This window comes from Pangasianodon hypophthalmus, chromosome 4 (assembly GCF_027358585.1).
Source record: "Pangasianodon hypophthalmus isolate fPanHyp1 chromosome 4, fPanHyp1.pri, whole genome shotgun sequence".
Taxonomy (NCBI): domain Eukaryota; kingdom Metazoa; phylum Chordata; class Actinopteri; order Siluriformes; family Pangasiidae; genus Pangasianodon; species Pangasianodon hypophthalmus.
In genome coordinates this window covers 28,251,429-28,272,140 of record NC_069713.1, presented here as the reverse complement: position 1 = coordinate 28,272,140, position 20,712 = coordinate 28,251,429, and the positions used below count along the sequence as shown (strand labels likewise).

Below are 20,712 nucleotides of genomic sequence, written 5' to 3'. Positions count from 1 at the left end.
AGCTAGAAAGTTGGACAGATGGACAGGGAGATAGATGTAGACAGATAAACATAAATATAAACAGATAGATAGACAGATACAGACACATAGTTATAGACAGATAGATACAGACAGATATAGAGAGATAGACAGACAGGTAGATATAGACAGATAGACAGATATAGACATATAGATTGATGGATAGACAGACATATAGATAGATATGGACAGATAGATAGACAGATACAGACAGACAGACACAGACATATAGACAGACAGATAGATACAGACGGATAAACAGACAGATAGATACAGACGGATAAACAGACAGATAGATATAGACAGATAGACAGACAGATAGATATAAAGAACTGTACACTTGATTTTGCTCTGGTTTTAGATTTTCAGTGTCAGTGAGCAATAAAAATGCTAAAAGTGTTTCCATGGCTGAAACAAGCTCTTAAATTGAAGTGTGTAACGTTTAATTTAACCCATGATCCCGGATGTGTGGAGTCGATCAAAAGCTCTTTAATTACACACAAGCCGTGATGAAGAACCCACAGCTGTCCAGATGCTGAAATCAGTCCAGATGTTACACAGTAGCATCACGAGGTCAATGCAGGGCCAGGTGAATTTTGGGTACGGATCTTGTTCCAATGGCTAAAATCTCACAGCTGTCACACTCATGTGTCATACTAAAATGACTTTTAATCCCTAAAAAATTATATTAAATTAATTAGCTAGCATAACAACAAGGGGCTAGATATAAAAAACTAGATCGCTAATAACTTCATAAAAAGTAGTGATGTAGTAAATCAAATTACCTTTCGAACATAAAAAACATAAAATAAGGTATATAATAATATATTCATAGTTTTAGAAGCTAAAATTAAAATGCTGGACAGGCCACGCCCACAAGACAAACTACAAGCAACATGAGTGACACTTTTTTCACGTTATCAAGCGAGTCGCTTGTGGGGCTTGTCGTTTGTCACTTGTGGGCGTGGCTTGTCCTGCATTCTTTTTTTAATGTCTGATGAGAAACAGTAGTAGCTATAGATAGCTTCGAAAGCAAACTAGTTAAGCACTAATCAGTGTTAAATCAGTTGTTTGATTTATGTGTTACGTTCTCAGCTAACTGTCCTAGCTACTTTGACTCACCAGAGGCACCTGCGATCTCTGCTACTCCCTTCCAAGCTTTATTTTTCTTCGGATTAGCTAAATCTAAGAGTCGTGTATCAAATTTTATTGAAACAGTCAAGATGTCAAAACGTGACAGAAGTTCTGTTAAGAACAAAGGACATAAAGGAGAGGATGCTGAAATCTGAGGACGTATAATACCTCCAAAACGTCCAGTCTATAACTCTTTACCTTCACCTGGAGATGAGGTCCAGACCTTCTCCATTCCTCTTTGCTTTTCTGTGTCAGAGTGAATCTGTAGTTGCAGTTTTATCGAGGGTGTTAATGTGAGCGAATGCTGAACATCAGGATCCTTTAAGGACAAGTGTGTGTTTTACATTAGGACCGGGACGGGACGGGATCCATCCTCACCATTCCTGAGCGTATAGAATAACTTCAGCGTGATGTCACACACAGTGCTAACGCGCGCCAAATGGGAGGATTGTGAAGCGCTTTCTATATAGTTTCTATACATTTTTCAAACCTAGCACCTTTTTCAGTACAGCAACAAGATGAAAGTGTGTATTCTTCAAAAATTCGACATTTCAGCAGGAATATTGGCGTCGGAATAAAATTCCGGATTGTTCAGGATTCTAAAATCACAATATAGTATATTAATATATGAACAGCGTTGAAATGATGCTGATCTTCCGCTGCTGTTTTGTTTAAACTCCACTCATAAAACTCATTCCAGTAATAAAACGTCCTCCTGGTCCTCAACGAGAAACATCTGCGCCTGCACAGCTGCGTTCAATTTTTCTCCACGAATGCAGTTTTTTATTCCTCCATACTGCTGCCTCGAGACGCATCGAGACGGGATCATAGGTGGCTCTGAGACTCCAACACGCATCCAGACAAGAAAAAAAAAAAAAAGAACGAATCATGCTACTGTCTTTGGCAGCATAAAATTTATTAAGGAAATTAATTTGTGTTATTTTTTAAAACATACTATGTTTTTTCCCTTTTGTATTTATAATATGTAAGAATGTAATACAGCAATGTACTGACGAAGCACCAATGATACATTATGTACATACAGTTCATCAAAAAATAAAATTGCATCACAATGTTAACCTTTAGCCCCAAAATACAGTGGAATGACAATGCTAATACAAGCTAACTCTATGTACACATTAACAAGCGATAAGTCTCCCATGTTGCTTGTAGTTTGTGTCTTGATTTTTGCCTCCGAAGTTACAGTGAAGACAAATAATCTCCTCATCACCAGAGTTACACCGATCTTTAGTTCATCTGTATTACTGACAATAATAAATCTAATCTAGCGAGCAAGCTAGGCTAGTTGTTTAGCCGATCCTAGCTACGCATCGTATGCGAGATGTTTTTTTTTTACTGAAAAAAAAAGCTAAGTGTGAAATCCGCACTTAATATCTTTAAATATTCACTTCAAACGACATTGTTAAGCTGTAATCCTGTTTTTCTATAACTGATTTATATGACTTAAGATACATCGCTATGGTACTAGCTTACAAAATACATACTAAAATCATCTGAATATAAATACTTCAAACAAAAGTCTTGTCTTTAATTTTTCATACGACTGCTAACACTATCAAACCCAACACTACAAATAAAATGCAAATGTTTACTTGGTATTTAAATATGCACAACTTTAAACTGCGTTTAAATAAAACGAAACTCAAAACAATTTAAAATTAGCGTAGGCTATAACCAGAAAGCTTAAGCTAAGCTATAAAGATGACGGCAGTAAATTTAGCTTGTTATGAATTTCACAAAAAAGTTCAGCCACACACATGGATAGCATATTTTTACATAACATTGTATAAATTATACAGCTGAGTGATGGCTATCATCTAACAAAAGCAAGAAAATCATTCACTGTCATCATGAGAACTAGCAGGACACGATCATGCTAATTACGCTAGGCTAGATTATGACTTCAATCTGTGCTACACTAGATATAAAACTACAAACATGCTAAATCTTCTGACCTGCTTAATTCTTGTTGCAGTCTAGAGGATATAAAGGCTACTTTCTTTGTCGCTACCTGTGCAGTGCTAGATGTACTGTATAGTGATCGATAACAAGCTAAAACATGCTAGAATGAGTAACCTGTCCAGAAGATGGAAATACTACTTCCTGTGTTCCTACTCAAGCTATACTATATATACACTACAACTATAGCTAGCACATTAAACATTTTTATTTACAATGGTAATACTACTTCCTATGTCACCACCTGTAATGTGTGATCTTCTTAATTCATGCTGCAGGCTATGTTGTATAAAAGCTACTTCCTGTGTCATGACCTGTGCTACCCTATACTATATATACACTACTATTGCTAACAAGCTAAAACATGTGACCTGCTTAATTACGACTGAATTTCAGAGAATGGAAACGCTATTTCCTGCATCACTTTTTGTGCTAGGCTATTGTATTAAAGTATGCTAAAACATGCCCTAAGTTGAGGGATGGAAATGCTACTTCTTGTGTCACTACCTGTGCTCCACTAGACATACAATTAAAACTAAAAATGATCAAACTCGCTGATGGAAACATGCTGATGGAAATGCTACCTTCTCCATCACTACTTGTACTAGATATATGACTATCATTAATAGGCTAAAACATGCTTAAACATGTGACTTAACTTCACGCTGCAATCCAGAGGATGGAAATGCTACTTCCTGCATCATGGGCAATCTGGTTAAGGCGTCCCCGCACGCAGTCCACCGTGACGTACACTTCGGTGCCGTTTTGCACAGGGAATGACACCCTGAGCCCTAAGCTAGCCCATTCACTCCCTTCTGGCATCTGACCTCCAAGTTGGCGAGCAAGGACCGTTGGCGATGCTCCCTGCTGAACCAAAGCAAGTTCAATCATGCTGCAGGAGTGTATCAGCCTCAAGTCCAGAGCAACGCTAGCTGTTCCTCCCTCCCGGAAGATGAAATTACGATGCGCATGCTGCTTGTTTGTGCTAGCTAGCTCTAGTTGTGCCACTGTTGGGGATGTTTGGTGAAAAAACAGGGGCTTGTTCCTTACAGCACCAAAGGGAAGACTTCTTTTGGATATAGTAGCTGACAGGGCAGAGGACACAGAGGAAGGGATCCACATCAGACTTAGCATGCTAATCCCAGAGTCATCACAGAAGTAGCGCACACTGCACTGTGCTGGTGCTAGGATTTCAAAAGTGAGAGTGTCGCCAGCGTCCACTGTAGTGGCGGTGGAAAGAGATATGGATGTGTCTCTGTAGTGAACACCAGGCCTGAAGACTCTCGTCAGTTCAACACTGCTTCCATTCCGGTTGACATACGCTAATAGGAAGAATCCCTCAGATACACAAGCTTGACCCATTGAGTAGACCGCTTGTTGCAAAATAAATTTCACTGTGCCCTTCTCTGTAAAGCGTATACCACGATTGTCATGGCTCAGAGTCACCATGTAGGGATCAGAGATGGAAGATGTACGAAAGGAAGGCCGGTAATTGGTATGGAAGTGCGGTGAAACCACGGTCTGAGCAGTCATGGCTATAGCGCCTGTATCATGAGAGAGCCAGAGCAAACTGAATGGTGCCACGAGGCCTCGTTGAAGGTGCACCTTCTCATTTTCAGTATTACAATGATTGCTAGTGCTCTTAAGAAACAGGGACAACATGTGACCTGGATCCACAATAGTCACCCCGGTTACACTGATGCTCTGGAGGGATTTCCCTTCTCTTTGCTCTACGCGCACTCCGCTCAGGTCCCTTCCTCCATCCTCGCTGGAATTCAACCTCAAACCTGCTTGGATAAAACTACTACATCTGTGCCTCAAAGCTAGGTTATGGTCGACCCAGACAAGTCCATGCTGATGCAGAACTAACCAATTGTTGGTGCAAGAAACGAGTGCTCCATCACTGTGCCCTTGGATGCGCAACTGCATGTTGGGAAACTCGCTACCTTGGACCAGAGAAACCTCCCCAGACCAGGAAAGGGACAATCTGGTCTCAGACGAGCTGGAACAAACAGTGTCCCTCATAGCTGAGCAAGGAGATGCCATGATCTGGGAATCACATTCCGAGCAAGCCTGGCATTCCTGCAGCTCGGAATTGTAGAAATAAGAATGACCACACATTCCAGCAGCCGCGTCTTTTGCCGACATTCCTGTACATCTGAATCCACCTGTTTTGAAAAGGGAGTTGTGGGGAAGACATAGTATTATCTGTTATATATCAACAGATATCAAGAATATCACAGGATATCAAGAAGAAAGGATGATTTTAGACAGTCTTACACAATTCCCAGTTTTAAAACTTGTCTCAAGACTCACCTGGCGTGTTGAGACACCGGTTTTGGTCACCACATAAGTGCTGCATCTCCAAGCATTCATCTCTGTCCTGTCAGACATATAAAGTTGTCAAGAGATGCACCACTTAGTGAAAGATTAACAAAAAATCAAAGTGTAACTCATTCTGTAGACTAGCCTTGCATTAAAAAATAAGTAAATCTAAGCACCTGACACATCCTGTCAGCGTGAAGGGAGCACTGGGATACCAGGAAAAATCCCGGAAGACAAATGGTACACTTCTCGCATCTTGGCCAATCCCCACTAAAACTGCAATACTCATCTGCTTGACAGGAGCTGCAACCAGGCATCTGTCTTCCAACCTCCATCACACTCTCCTCCATGTCCACCTTGGGTATAGTGTAAGCTTCCCGGCTGTGTGTCCTTATCTCAGACCTGAGGCTGTCCAGATTGCCCTCTAGATCTTTGTATTGGGCCACATTTCTGAAGTTGTCCATAACCAGGCGGTATTGCACCTTCACTTGCTCCATCTGTTCGTAAATCCTCTGCTGTTGGTCCAGAATCTCCTTCTGCTGGGCCAGCAGGATGTCCTGCTGATCCTTCAAGCCATTCTGGAGATGCCTGACCTCAGCCTGTTGAGCCCGGAGCTCCTCTACAAGCTTCTGCTGCCCCTTCGCCACGTGAATCTGCAGCACCAGGGCATCCTCAGATGGGACTTCGTTAGAGCCTGGGCAGTTTAGCATGAGCAACAGGGAAGGTATCTTATAATGACTTTGAAATTCATTATAAATGTGAAGGTGTAAATAACGAAAAGCAAAAATAACATTTGTGTATTTGCATATTTACACATTTACCATTTATATATTTAAGTCTGTCACAGATGCTGCATTCAAACAGGACCATGTTCAAGATTCCATATGAGAGTTTCACTAATGCAATATCAACATTTCTCAATATGGTGTAACCGAGTGATGTCATTTCACCCAAGGAACCTTGGTTTCACTGAGTTTCACCATACTGGTAAGTGTAATTATGTTAAAATTTTAATCATACTAAGACTAAGTAATTTATGTGTATGTTAATATTTTAGTGTAGCTTTCAATTTAAAATGGCTAGCAACAGTGCTCTCTTTCGTGCTTCTCTCATATCTTTTGGTGAGAGCTATCAGGATTCATCAAACCTTTTGCAGGAGACATTAGGACTGGTCAGTCTTTCTGTGGGGGCAGTTGGGATTGGGCAAACATTCTGTGCGAGCTGTCAGGATTGGTCAAATTTTCCACAAGAGCTGTCGGGATTTGTCAGACCTTCTGGGGAAGCTTTTGGTGTTGGTCAAACTTTGGGTGAGAGTGAGCAGAATTGGTCAAACTTTCCAAATTATCACACTATGTCTTCATGGAGCTCCCTTTGTGCACAGGGGCATTGTCATGCTGGAACAGGTTTGGGCCTCTTAGTTCCAGTGAAGGGAAACTGTAATGCTACAGGATACAAAGACATTCTATATAATTGTGTGCTTCTGATTTTGTGGCAACAGTTTAGGGAAGAACCACATATGGGTGTGATGGTCAGGGGTGTATCTCCTGTTTCACAAGCCTGTGTATTTAAACCTTTCTTTTGTTGTGTACGTTGTGAAGATTTCTCTGTTTCACGCTGCAGTTCTGAACCATATTTTGCTGACATTTTCCTAGTTTCCTTGTCTCTCTAGTATTAAGTCCTAGTTTGCTAGTTTATGAATTGATTTCTTCTGGTTTTAACTTCTGCTTCTATTTTTGGATTTATAAGTGTGGTTTTACTGATAAATATGTCTGCTTGTGTTTTGACCCCAGCTTTGAATGCAGACCGAGACTCTTTTATATATGACCTGGATGTGCTTAATCATCACTATTTATAACCCTCTGCCCCTTACTGTTTTCCTCTTTTTTGTCTTCTGTCATCTCCTCCTTTCCTTCCTCTTTTTCCACTTATCGAAGTTTAAAAGCTTATAAATTGCAAGTGAACAAATTAAATAAAATTATCTGAATGTAGAATAAGAGTGAATACAAGAACTTCTAGACATCAGCTAGCAATGTCTACATTCCAACAGCTACGGTATGTAAAATATAAAAGGAATATTTTGGCTAAAGTCTATAAAATGTTCCCCTTTATCCCAAATGTAGTTGATTAGCCAAGATATTCAGTGTTTGAAGATGTTTGTTTCTTCAATTTTGCACTGGAGCTATGAGGATAACGTAGCTAACAAGTAACTAAAGTCTCTTCCACATACACACTTCCAAATCCCAAATCTTTATAAACTTGCCTCAAATGATAGAGTGAAGCACCGTAATCTTATTTAAAAAATAAACGACTGTGTAAAATAGCAAATCACATTTAAGTGGAACTTTATCATATCCAGCTGCAACACATCCAGCATTCTGCTACAATTCTGCATTTAACCTTTGCCACACTGTACGAGATCAAAATAAAATCTTGTCGGAAGTCTATAACAGACTGTGTGATAATGTGTGTTATCCATGTCAGATTATACGATGAAGATCCTCGTACGACCTGCGATTACAGAAATCTTTTACCACTTGCAATTTTCATAAGGTGTAAACGTAGCTTTAGATGTGGGGCCTAGAGGGGCGGAGTCATTCCGAACAGCACCAGAAACAGAGTATTGCCAGTTGTACAAGACAGCAGCGTCCATAAACAACGTTTCAGTATTCAGCTACACTGTGATGTCACTAAAGCACCGGATATGGACGGGATTACTGTGTTGATGTGACATTCGTGACTCAAACTGTGTGCACACAAAAATGTGATCTTTGCAAATCAGAGTGGCTTTTGTTTAAGGGCCTGGTAAAATGAACTTAACGAAACTGACGGGTAGACTTAAGAAACAGATGTGTGCATTTCTGGGGACAGGTACATTCAACTTAAAGACTGGTGTGGGTCACTTTACAAATGTGAATCGTCATGATCTTATCTGAGTAAAAAAAAAAAGTCGGAATTGAGTCGGAATAGCTGTTGGGTGTGATAGACTTCTGTTGTGTGTTAGCTGCGGTATGTTAGTCTCATAGCTCCAGCACAAAACTAAAGAAGCAGACTTCAGACACCGAACACGTCTTAGCTGATCCACTCCATCTGATCTAAGAAGAATGCAGTGTAAATCTGTGGGAGTTTGATTTTTCACCAAAATATTCCTTTAATCCAGAGATTGTAGTTCCCTGCAGTCCTGTACTCAGTCTGTTCCACATATGTTGGATCACGTGCTCATTAAATGTAACCTCTGGAATAGTTTGGAATTAAAACGTGCGACTGAAAAAAGTGAGCACATATTCCTTCCTCTTCTCCTTCTTCTTCTCCTCACCTGGTTTGATGTCACACGCGAGCTGAATTCCGTTCTGGGATCCGAACTCCCGCGGCGCGCGCTCTGCTCCGTCGCGCATGTGCGTGATGCACTCGCGCCCGGCGCACGGGCGCCGCTTGGTCTGCGCGCACTGCTCAACGCCAGCGCAGCCGTCGCGTGCTTGTGCTCGTGCTTGCGCCTGCGCCTGCGCCTCCACCGCTGCACTGTTGCTCCTGGCGTTCTCCTGGCGCGCGACCACGGACGGGTGGATGATGGTGTACGGCACGACCGGGCGCCGCAGCGTGTCCGCGCGACCCGAGGCGCACCGCGCGCCTGTGCACGCGCCCGGGCAATGCACTCCCCCGCACACCTCGGCCGCGCTTCCTGCAAACGCGACCACGCAGATCGCGAGCCACAGAAGTGTTGAGATGGGTGCCATTTTAAACAAAACAAAAAAACACCCGCACCCTTTTTAGGAATCCTCGCGCATCCCGGACAATCCGAAAATAACCGTTATATTATTACATAACAGAGGAGTGTGCAAATGCAAGCACCGTGTATCAGCACTGTAGGGAAAGTTCGGCGGTGTGTGTGTGTGTGTGTGTGTGTGTGCACGCGCACGGAACACTCCGTGTGCCATTGAGTTAATTGGCACCAGGTTTCCCCCTCGAGCTTCTGTTCGTTTTAACCCCTGACTCTCCACCTCATCTCGCGCTCTATTCAATCTCAGAGAAAATGTTGCCTTGTCGCTGGGTAGTACCCTTATCTTTTACCTTTAATGTGTGTGTGTGTGTGTGTGGTTTTTTTAATCTGAATAAGTGAATACAAAGAAAGGTACAGTCTAGTACACTTTTTTCTGACAGTGTTGGGTGTTTAAGCCGCAACTACTACTACTACTAATATAATAATAATAATAATAATAATAAATGATAATATTTGTATTTTGAGTCCAAAATCTGTACATGTAAAATATCCATCCATTTTCCATACCACTTATCCTGCACAGGGTCACTGGGAGCCTGGAGCCTATGCCAGGGAACTCAGGGCACAAGGCAGGGGACACCCTGGACAGGGTGCCAACCTATCATAGGGCACAATCAGACATACACACACAATTTGGAAATGCCAATCAGCCTACAATGGATGTCTTTGGACTGGAGGAGGAAACTGGATTACCCGGATGAAACCCCTGAAGCACGGGGAGAACATGCAAACTCAGCGCACACAGGGCGGAAGCGCGATTCAAACCCCCAACCCCAGAGGTGCAGGGCAAACATGCTAACCACTACCCACTTGTCTGTTTTAGTCAAAATGCAGACACTGATAAAATTTACATGCACACTTTGTTATTCATTACTATAGTGTTTCTTTTTCTTTTTGTGTTTATTAAAAGAAAAAAAACAATCTCAATATAATATACAATATAATGAACAAAACTGTGCTATCATTTACAATAACTAGATAAAACAGACAGTTTATTAATGGTAAGATCTCTACTCTGTTCTTCTTTGTGAAATCTCCTACTCATGATGAACACTTGGAACTTCACTACACCGGTACCAGCAACAGACCAGACAATGAGGACCGCCTTTTGCAATTATCTACCAATCAGTGCATTAGTTCTCCTGTTGCCAGGCAGAACTCCTTGCATGGCCAATCACATCAAAGAAAGACCAGAGTGAGCTATTTTAATGAATCATAATTTTGTGTTCATAACACTTGAAATCTTAAGTTTATTTATTTTGTAGGTAAATAAGTTAAATGAACTTAGATTTTTGATTTATGGGTACAAAACGCAACAGTTTAAGTAATGTTTAGTCATGATTACTTGATTGTTTAAGTAAAGACAACATTAGGATTTACAGTGCAGGATCAAGCATCATATGCTAAAAATTCTGGCTAGTTACTTGCTAGCAAAGCAGATAGCATTTGGACTGAATTAACTCCTGCAATGTTTATTGGGATTCATCTGATATTGTAATAGGAATGTGATTATGTTTATGATATTTCTAGCCTGTTGAACAAATAATAAATGCTATTTGACCCATCTTGTGTAACTACAAGCTAGAGGTTTCACACAAGTTATGCTCATTTTGTGTGTACAGTAAGCATTTTTGATTAAATTACACCGCAAGTTTAAGGTTAAAAAATGTGCGAGTCGGATCTTGACATTGACCTAAATGAACCGACTCAAAGAGCCGACTCATTCATGAACGACTCATCGCTATAGTGCACATTTAAAAGAACACCAAGACACCATGATATACCGGACAGTACTTTAATATAAAAACCGCTGTACATCAACTGAGAAAAACAGGTTTTATTTATGTACAAGGTGAAGAGAGAGAAGCTAATAGCGAAGGTGATGAGTAGCTAACACCGTGTGGTCATGTTTCACACAGCACTGAGTGAATCACATTCTCATGGATATTTCATTCTATTAAATTAATATAAAACCAAACTGAACTTCAATGTCATCGGTTATTTCAATGACAGTCTAAAAATCCATGCTGTGCTTTCTTATAACTGAGAATAAATACTATTTGCACCTGAGTGAAAACAGAGTTTACCACCAAAAACACAGAATCATCATTATTAGCTACACTAGACTGCTAAGTAGATAGCTTAGCTTATACTGTATTAACCCTTCAGTAGTAGCTATATAACTTTACTACCTAGCTAATGTTAGGCTAAGCACTGTATGATGCAACAACAAACACCAGCAAGCTAGCTGGCTAATGGTGTAAAACAGTAGCTAAGCCATCTAATATTTGGCTAATTATTACACTGTGTAGTCAAAGTTGCTATCAAACTAGCTAACATGAGGCTATTATGTGTATAAAACTGTAGTCAAGGTAGCTAGCATCACACTAACTACAATATTGTGTAAACCATTAACCAGAGTTGTTTGAAACCTAGCTAACATTAGACTCTTATATTGTGTAAACAATTGGACAGGTTCCCTCACAAGGTTTGTGTTTTCACCCGGGTGCAAATGAGGCAAAACGACTAATAAAAATTTGGGATGATTGTTACTGAGGGGTGAAGATTAGCAGAATCCACCCCATGGAATGAACAGAGTTTAATACTTCAAATTTTTGTTTTACAAAATGTCTCCTAAATGAACAATGCCACTGTTTGACTGCTGTCTGATTGAATTAGCCATATGGTACTCGAACAGGAACATTTAAAGTGTGTAACCAGACTAAGCACAACATAAATCTACGCAACAGAGTTGCTAGCTGCTAGCAGTAGTGTTACATTAAAATAAAGCTACCTACAAACCATGAAGCACCTGATGGCAATAGTAAATAGCAAATTTTGACCTATTTTAGTTAGCTTACTAGTAAGCACAACTGTATTAAAGATTCAGCTTTTAAATGTATTTCTATGCCTGTAATATCTTATAATTTTAAGGACACATTGCTCAACTCATTTGCCATGTAGCATCTCATATTTTATTTTATACTTTTCTGACTATACAGTTCATATAGTCACTGGATTTAAAAAATGTTCATGGCATCATGTCTTTAAGAGTTATTAGTGTGTTAATATGGTTGGTTGGTAACAAAATGTATCAGGCTAAAAGTCTGGCTTGCAAGATTAGCCTTAAACTGCCAAATTTCTGCCCTTGAAATTGTCTCCGCCCCCAGCCAGAAAAGAGCTGCTTAGCCCTAACTAGCTAGCAAATTTCCTTTGAGAATTATCACACACATTTTCCTTCATATCAATTGGGAAACTAGCTAGCTTTGCTGGCCAACAACCTGCCTTGTTACCTACCTAGTGCAGTAAAGGAATTTAGTTACATTAGCTAGCAAATGTAGTACAGATGAAGTACCTGGCTTGTTGGGAAGCTGGCTACATGGAACCCAGTTTGAACATAGCAAAACGAATGATATAATTATGAAATGTTAAGGCAACGGCCTCACGATAGCAACATACATGGAATTAAAATGCAACGTAGGCTAACACTGCAGGCAAAGTGGAATAAAAATGACCTGGTGTATCAGCCAGATTATACTGTAAATCACGACATTCAACCACGTCTTCCCTGATGTAAAGGAAGAGTTTGGCAGTACGTTAAAAGAAAAACTACCACAGTTTTTTTACGCTGACGAAACACGCACAATAACACGCACTAGTCACAACCGACAGGTTTCATACAGTACTGTATGTACAAAACACGTCCAAAAACCTGAATCAGGAAGAACCGAACACTTTCTCAATACACTGCACATCATAAATACTTAAATAGGTCAGATGAAAACATTCGTAAGTTAGCGTTAGTCAGCATAGTGCATGATGGACTCCACGTAGTTGCCGGGAAACAGTCCGGTGACGCCGTTGCACACGCCCTCAAACCAGCCGTCGTCATTTTTCTTGATGATGTAGATTATGGCGCCTTCCATGAAGGACAGCTCGTCATCCTTGTCCTTGGTGTAGTCGTAGATGGCCACCACTGAAAAAGGGGAAAAAACATTCAGAGAGCAGATTTGCATCTCCTGCTGATAGGAAAGCTCCAAAATGGCGTGTGTCGATAATTGGTTATTACGATACTCAACAGAGACTACTGTATCAAAAACATTTTAAAATATTGCCACACCACCGCTAGTCAGTATTAGTTAGCTAGGAACCTAGCTAGTTATGTTAGCCAGCTACCTGATTTAAAAAAACCTAGCTGTGTTTATCTCAGAGCGAGTTTGTAGAAGGACACACCCTTTTCTATGTAGGACTTGGGGGCCCAGTGAGGGTCTCCATCTGCGTAGGGGTCGTTGTAGTGCACTAGCGCAGCATCCTCTTCTTCATAGTCAACGGGGGGCGGGGGAGGGGGCGGAGCCGCTTCCTCAAACATGGGTGTGTCTTCGGGGAGTGGTGGTGGAGGAGGGGAGGGGCTATCTGAAACTGAGGAGAAAGAGAGCTGACATTAGTGGACGAGAGAGAAGCAGGTCCTGAAATTAAGTGATGGGCAGTGAAGACTTTTAATATGTAAGTATCAAAAGTGAAAAAAAAATTACATTGCTTTGAAAAGTTACGAGTCACTGATGTTAGCTATGTCAGCTAGCCTATTTTCTCTACAAACATTAGCTAACTACATTAGATAAGTGAAGAATACAACGCTGCTGAAAATATTCAACAACTGTCGCCACCCTGAAGTTGACTATTTTCCTATAACAGCATGTCTCGAAGTATTTTGTTCATCTTATACCACGACAATTTACCAACAATTACTATTTTTATTTAATAAAGAACACATCATGTTTTAGTTCCTGTTCTCATTTACGTTATACCGGCTATAAACAGTCTATACCGCAAAGCGTAAACTCCTCTGTCCTGAAGATGTTGGAAAACTTAAAGTTACAACTTTACCTCTAACTGTTATAAAGTGCTGACACTGGAGACTCCTTCCATAAATGTTACATAAACATCTCCTTACATATTAATGCATTAATATGAACCTGTGATTTGCAGCTGCACTACTGTCAGAGCTGCTGTTATAGAAAATGTGTGTGTGTGTGTGTGTGTGTGTGTCACTTACTGTTCTCCTGAACTCGGGCCACAAATCCAGTGAGAGGAATTTGGGGTGTGAGCTGCGCCACAGGAGGAGGCGGCGGGGCGACAGAGACTATATTTGCACATATACGTCATTAATATATTAAGGTAATATCTGATATTAGACATATTAATAATAATTCATATGTGAAAATAAAACCAGTGTCATTTGGATGTTCCAATTTGTTTCATAAAAGATACTCACCCGGAGCCGGGTTTTGGGGGTACGTGGGACCGCCATTAAGGTGCGACTGGGGCACGGAGAACTGGGACGAGCTGGATGGGGCGCGGCGGTACGTACCAGTTGCCGACACCATGGAGGCAGAGGACGAGGCACTGGAGGAGCTGTGCCTCGAGATCTGCCGAGAAATAGTGCCGAACTGAGACATCGGAACAGGACCCAGACCTGGACCTGGAGGTACCACTGTTAGCACGAGAGAGAGAAAAAGTAATGAGGTGATGAAACAGGGTAGACATTAAATACACACCCAATACCATGAGTGAAACAGGCTGGACACGAACATCATACTTGGCATGAACAAAGCTGTGACTAGGTTAATGCATGGAGTGTTCATGTGATAATGCTGCTAATCTGTGTTTAGATATCTGACTAACTCTGAAAGAACAAGCTACTGTGAGTGACGGTTAGCAAAAGAGGCTCATGTTTACCACACTTCTAGTCAACAAAGCTACGTCTTTTATTTTCTTATATACTTATGCTAATGTTCTCAGAATTTTCAACCCTGCTGTCAGACTTGGTTAATCAAAACACTAGATAATGATAAAGTTGTGCTAATTATATCATTTTAGCCACGTGACTAGCTCCAAAAACTAATTAGCTGGTGTACCCAGGCATTGACAGTCAATAGGGTTGTTGTACTCCTAATACCATGAGAAAAAGTTAGCAAAACAGACTAGAAATGAATTACTAACATACAGTATACTGACACTGCTAACTCTCTAACCTGGTGCCATGCTAGGAGGGGAGGGTGTTGGAACAGCCAGAGGAATTCCCACGCTGTTCCCGCTGTTCTCCCGTCCGCCGCTACCACCACTGCTTCCACTGCAGAGAAGAAAAGTTAATATTGTAAACCTAAACGCTAAAATACTCTGGAAAAAATCCCTCATGGATCAGTGTATTTAAATGAAGGGCAGAATTTCCACAAAATATGTAAAAAAAATTAAATAGGTAAATAATGTCAGGTTTACGTGAAACTCATTAAATAGAAATACGTACATTTACGAACTTAAATTATTGTTCTAACATGATCATTATATCGATATGTAAACGCTAAATATTTTACTTAAGTGGAAATTCTGACCGTAATTTAAATATATTGATTGCAGGAGTATTTTTTTCAGTCTATTAGGTGATTATTGCGATATGAAAACTGTATATCAGCGCATGTGACAGTGTGAATATTATAATTAGAACTGACCGGTTAATTAATTACAAAAGAAACAGCTTAACTATTCACATTTACGCACTTTCTCGTGTTACTCAAACGTCGATCAGAAATTTCTCTTTAGTTTTTAGCTTCTCTTTAGCCTATAGTTTTATACTGGAGCTATGATGCTAATCTAGCTAACACGTAATGGAAGCTTATAGCTACCAGTTTAACATTATACTAACAATCTGCACGTGTAAATCATCGCTGGACAAACGCCGAATACTTGAGGTGAGGAAGAAATGTGTGGAAATGTAATTAATGAGAGAACTATTCCTTTTTAAAAAAATTAAAACAGGATTCTTTCAATATTTTTTTGGTATGTTTAGCTTTATTGCAAAGTTTTAAAGCTTATTAACTTTTTTTTTAAATTCTGATTTTTCCAAACCCGTGAAAGAACCCTGTATAAAAATTGTGCATATATGAATTTTGACCAATATTTTCCTTAAAATGTCATTCTTATAATGAGAAATGATAAGAATATTGCTTCACTGCTGTACTTTAATTTTTAATGCCACACCATCAATATTTACTCCAGCTCAGCTGATCAAAAACCCGGAAACGTTCACAGTTCGCAGTTTTCTCGGTGTGCGCTGACATCCTCTTTCTCTCACAGCGTATAAAGGACTCATGTGGAGGAGGAAATGGGATCCACAGCCAGAGAGGGGACTGAAAAGCTCCAAAATTGCTGACAGACAGCCGCGAGACACTTGGGGTGCCAATACTTATCACACTGACAGCTATTCAATGCATCACACCACAATGAGCCTTCGAGTGGGGTTTAATTATTATTCGGGACATGATCATACGACTTCACTGTGTGACATCACTGCATATTTAAGGTTTAGATCACAGATATAGAGAGAGTGAAATGAAATAAATCGAGGTAATAAGATGGAGTTCGTAAAATGTCACTACGAGACCCTGATTTATCGACGTGTTGCAGATGATTTACAGCGGAACTGAGTAAATGACATCAGGAGAGGAAACAATATTTATATGAGGTTTTGCGTGTGCTAATTGTGCTTATACTGCAGCGCTGCTGAATTCTGGGTTCTGATTGGTCAGAAAGTGGTGATTAATTTTCTATTACTTCATCGTTTCTACAGTAACAGCTCACTCACATGGACTTGTATGGCGGATGCTCCACATAAAGGGATTTAAAAGAAAGAGTTGTAATCACTGATATGGTTGTTTTGTTGTTGTTTTGTGTGTGTGTGTGTGTGTGTGTGTGTGTGTGTGCGCGCGTGATGTACCTGTGTGTTCGGGGTCTCTGGTTGACCGATGCCGTGCGTCCTGGGCTGCTCTGACCACCGAGCCTCGCCGGACTCGTCATGTAGTCGTTTGGCACCACTGGAGGTTTCACAGGCTCTAAAGTCTTATAGGGTGTGTTTCTCCTGTAACACACACACACACACACACACACACACACAGCAAAATGATTCACATTATTAATAACAAACTTCAATACAATTGATTTATAACTGATTACTAATTAATTAAAGTTTAGCGCTGTTGAATTCTGCATTGTGATTGGTCAGAAGGTGTTGATTAATTTTCTAAAACAGCAGCTCTGATATTAGCGCAGGTTTATATTAATGGGCTCGTTCTAATGCATGCGGTATCGTTTCTATAGTAACAGCTCATTCAAAGGGACTTGTACGGCAGACGCTCCACATAATAAACAGATTTTTAAAAAAATCATTGCTATGGTGAATTTTATGGAATTTATGGAAGGAGTCTCCAGTGTCAGCGCGTTGTAACAGTCGGAGATAAAGCTGTGATGTAATAGTTTTATATATAAATAATTAAATATGTGTACCCCAGGGTGCCCCGCCCTGCCATGGGTGGGCTTGGTGGCTTCTGCGTCGGTGGATTGGTCCTTGATAAAGTCCCGCCCCCGGACCTGGCAGGCTGACTGTTCCCTTGCTGGAAAACAGAACAGAAATAATGAACAAATATATACAAATATATATACATATATACAACATATATACAAATAGGTACAGTAAACAACGCAAATCAGAAACACTTTCACAGCACTTACCTTCGCTTTTAGCCACTGAGCGTGTGCGGTGAGAAAAAAGGAGAGACATTTTAACCAGGTTATTTTTACATAATGAGGAACATTTAGTGACACAAAAGGCCTTTTAATGATGGACACGGCATGATAAAGCACAAAGCCAGAGTCGCCTAAAAGGTCAGAGTGTGCTGGAAATAAAATTAAACACGTAAATGTCACGTCGATTGTCTGGACAGCCAATTTTGTTCAAAGACCTGCCCAACTGACGTGTTTATAATTCAAAAAAATGTGAAAATGAGAGGAATTTACTTCCATTGCTCGATTAAGAGCAGGATAAGTTTTACCAAGTAGAACCTCTTTAGAAATTTAGAACAATTAATCGTGCTAAGAACTTTCATGGTTTCCTTGATAAGCATCGCGCGTTGATGTTTGTTTTGGTTCCTGTCTAGTTCTATGTTCAGTAGTTTTGTGTCAGTTCTTGATTCATTTGTCTTTTTATATCCTCTGTGTGTCATTGTTCGTTGCGAAGTCTTACCATGCGTTTCTTTCCTTAAGTCTGAGCCTTGCTGTCTGTGTTTCCTAATTCCGTATTCTCCTGCTTTAGACCCTGTTTACCTTTTCCTGTCTGTGACTCCGGCTATATAGTTTACACACCTGCGTCCTCTATCTAACATTTTGTCACGTAAAGTCACGGAATTTTTTTTAAATGGAAATTTTATGACAAATAACATCATTTGAAGAAATAGAGCCAACTTCAGTCAAAAGCGTGGGCTTGAGATTTCTATGTGTTTTTTGTTTGGTGTTGATAAACCACATAGAAACGGAGAAATAGTGTTTAAATTTCATTTAAAAATATGAAAATCGTGTTTGTTTCTCCTCGTACTGACCTTGACGCCGTGCCCCACATCGTCCAGCAGCGTGTAGTCAATCGGCTTCCTGATATAGCGCACCGGCCGCTCCATGTTTCCAGGGGCGATGATTTTATGCGTCCGTGACGTGTTTTTGTTGGTGGTCAAAATCCCGATCTCTCGCCGCGCGACCTTTTCTTTGTGGATGTCCACGGTCTGCAGGACACGCACACAGACAGAGATGTGAAACCTTCTGAGAAAAGGTTTTTAAAGAAATATTACATTTCTGCAAAATGCAAAACTGGAAATGTGCCAATAATAGGTAACACAACAACAACTGTTGGTGTGGACACTTTATAATATTTTCCCACCCATGAATTTTATTCAGGATTAGATCCTCGAGGAGGACGTATAGCTGGGTAGCACTTGTGCTCGGTGCTGTGAGAGCTAATCCTAGTTAAAAAAAAACATAGTTATGTGTCTTATCTAGGATAAGAAGCTAGTGAAAAATGCAATTCAAATGCAATTCCAGTGTTTTGCAGCCTGGAGAAATTGCACAGATGTGTGGTTATTTGCTGTATGAAACCAATCGAAATAAGGAATTAAGTATAAATTAATACTGAGCAAAACGAAATAGAAACATAATTAGCTATTTAGCTAAGGTGCGTTAAAAATGGTATTGAAAATTTGCAGCAAAAATACTTTGTTGTATTTTTTCTTCTGCGTGTTTCGAGGTCAGCCCTGCGTTTTTCTCTCTTTATCCTTTACTTTCACCGCTTCCTGATTTCCCAGAAAAACATGGCGGACCTGGGAGATATGATTGACGGACGACTCCATGCGGCGCAGCTGAGATGCCTGGATGTCCAGCAGCTGCAGCACGTTGTTGGCCAGAGCGTTGATCTGATACGCCACGCTGGCCAGCGACTGGGTGGTGTACGCTTTAGTCTCCTCCAAGGCCTTCTTTTTATCCTGAGCCTTAGGATGGAGAGACAGAAAGAGAGATGATGATGATGATGATGTTATATATACATCTACACATACATCAGGGTCTATTCCTATAATTTCTAGTATATCTTGAATGGTTTAAAACGTCCCAGAAAAGTTCACGTCCCAGCACTGCCAAAAAGCCACTCATATGCCTTTGAGCAAAAACTCTTAACTGAGAACTGCTTTATCTGATTGGATTCTTCCTCAGTTTTCACTTCGATTAAAAAAAAGTAAAAAAAAAAAAAAAGATAATATAGAAATGTACAAATGTTTGTGCCCCCTCATCACACTGAGAAACTAACATCCTGCTCAATGTAAAGAAATATTAAGAATATTGGACCATAAATAATTAGTCTACTTAACCAATGTGTAAATATGAAAATACAATGTTTGTCTAATTATCTGATATGTAAATTTGTAATTAGTCCAATTAATATCTAAATAGATAATTAGCAATAATCAATATGTAAATGGATCACTGGTCTAATTAACCAGTATTTAATTAGTCAAATGAAACAATATCTAATTAATTAATTAATTAATTAATCACATTTATCAGTGTGTAATTGTGATCAATCAAATGAACTAATCTGTACATATGTCATTAGTTCAGGTAACCAATATTTACATAAGTAATTTGGTCAATTAACAATTCATTTTAAACTGGAAAATAAACTTCTAATCTTTAAACACACCTTTATTTAAATATATAACAATAATCACGCTTATATAAATAAATCACAACCTCCCGCCATATCTATAATTAATCAGCTTCTTTATCTATAGCTAATTACCATTGGCCCCAGGTCTGTTTATAACCAACACAAATTAATATTTAACCCAGCGATAATTAGCAAATTAATTAAATATGACCTGTAGCAATTAGGAAATGAATGACTCATCCACTTCCACAGAGATTTCACTGTAGCAGTCAATCTAGTTCAAATAAGATTTGACTGTGACGAGTTGGCTAAGAATAGCTAGCAAGCCAACATTTGGTTAGCTGTACTCCAGCTAGCTAACTCTGGGTTTCCTTGCCCATGTGATCCTCTGAACACAGGATTTAGCATTAAAAAAAACCCGCATTACATACACACGTGTGGTCAA

The 20,712-nt window shown here is 40.0% G+C and overlaps 2 protein-coding genes across 3 annotated transcripts in view; both read right to left on the bottom strand.

The window, feature by feature from the left end:
* Positions 1 to 2,038: 2,038 nt before the first annotated feature.
* On the bottom strand, positions 2,039 to 9,353 carry si:ch211-252f13.5 (uncharacterized). Its single transcript, XM_026936183.3, has 4 exons — positions 8,771 to 9,353; positions 5,634 to 6,151; positions 5,449 to 5,515; positions 2,039 to 5,300 (listed from the first exon to the last, which is right to left on the bottom strand). Exons 1-4 carry the CDS (start codon positions 9,186 to 9,188, stop codon positions 3,793 to 3,795), a joined length of 2,511 nt encoding a protein of 836 aa, XP_026791984.2. The 5' UTR covers positions 9,189 to 9,353; the 3' UTR covers positions 2,039 to 3,792.
* Positions 9,354 to 11,013: 1,660 nt separating this feature from the next.
* Positions 11,014 to 20,712, bottom strand: part of abi1b (abl-interactor 1b) — a 12,469-nt gene continuing 2,770 nt past the window's right edge. The window contains exons 2-11 of one of the 2 annotated variants that reach the window (XM_026935807.3): positions 19,426 to 19,593; positions 18,658 to 18,834; positions 17,795 to 17,809; positions 17,570 to 17,676; positions 17,004 to 17,144; positions 15,265 to 15,362; positions 14,505 to 14,723; positions 14,286 to 14,372; positions 13,466 to 13,651; positions 11,014 to 13,208 (exon numbers count right to left, since the gene is read on the bottom strand). In XM_026935807.3, the coding sequence (XP_026791608.1) occupies positions 13,033 to 13,208; positions 13,466 to 13,651; positions 14,286 to 14,372; positions 14,505 to 14,723; positions 15,265 to 15,362; positions 17,004 to 17,144; positions 17,570 to 17,676; positions 17,795 to 17,809; positions 18,658 to 18,834; positions 19,426 to 19,593 (1,374 nt within the window). In that variant the 3' untranslated portion in view covers positions 11,014 to 13,032. The remainder of the gene's footprint in view (positions 13,209 to 13,465; positions 13,652 to 14,285; positions 14,373 to 14,504; positions 14,724 to 15,264; positions 15,363 to 17,003; positions 17,145 to 17,569; positions 17,677 to 17,794; positions 17,810 to 18,657; positions 18,835 to 19,425; positions 19,594 to 20,712) is intronic. The other variant, XM_026935808.3, reaches the window with a different exon arrangement.

Bases quoted from the DNA above. Each gene is read 5' to 3' on its own strand.
- si:ch211-252f13.5 (XM_026936183.3), bottom strand. From the start codon at position 9,188: ATGGCACCCATCTCAACACTTCTGTGGCTCGCGATCTGCGTGGTCGCG. The intron at 6,152-8,770 runs GTGAGGAGAAGA...TAAACTGCCCAG, and splicing joins CGCGTGTGACATCAAACCAG to GCTCTAACGAAGTCCCATCT. The intron at 5,301-5,448 runs GTGAGTCTTGAG...TTTTCAAAACAG, and splicing joins CCGGTGTCTCAACACGCCAG to GTGGATTCAGATGTACAGGA.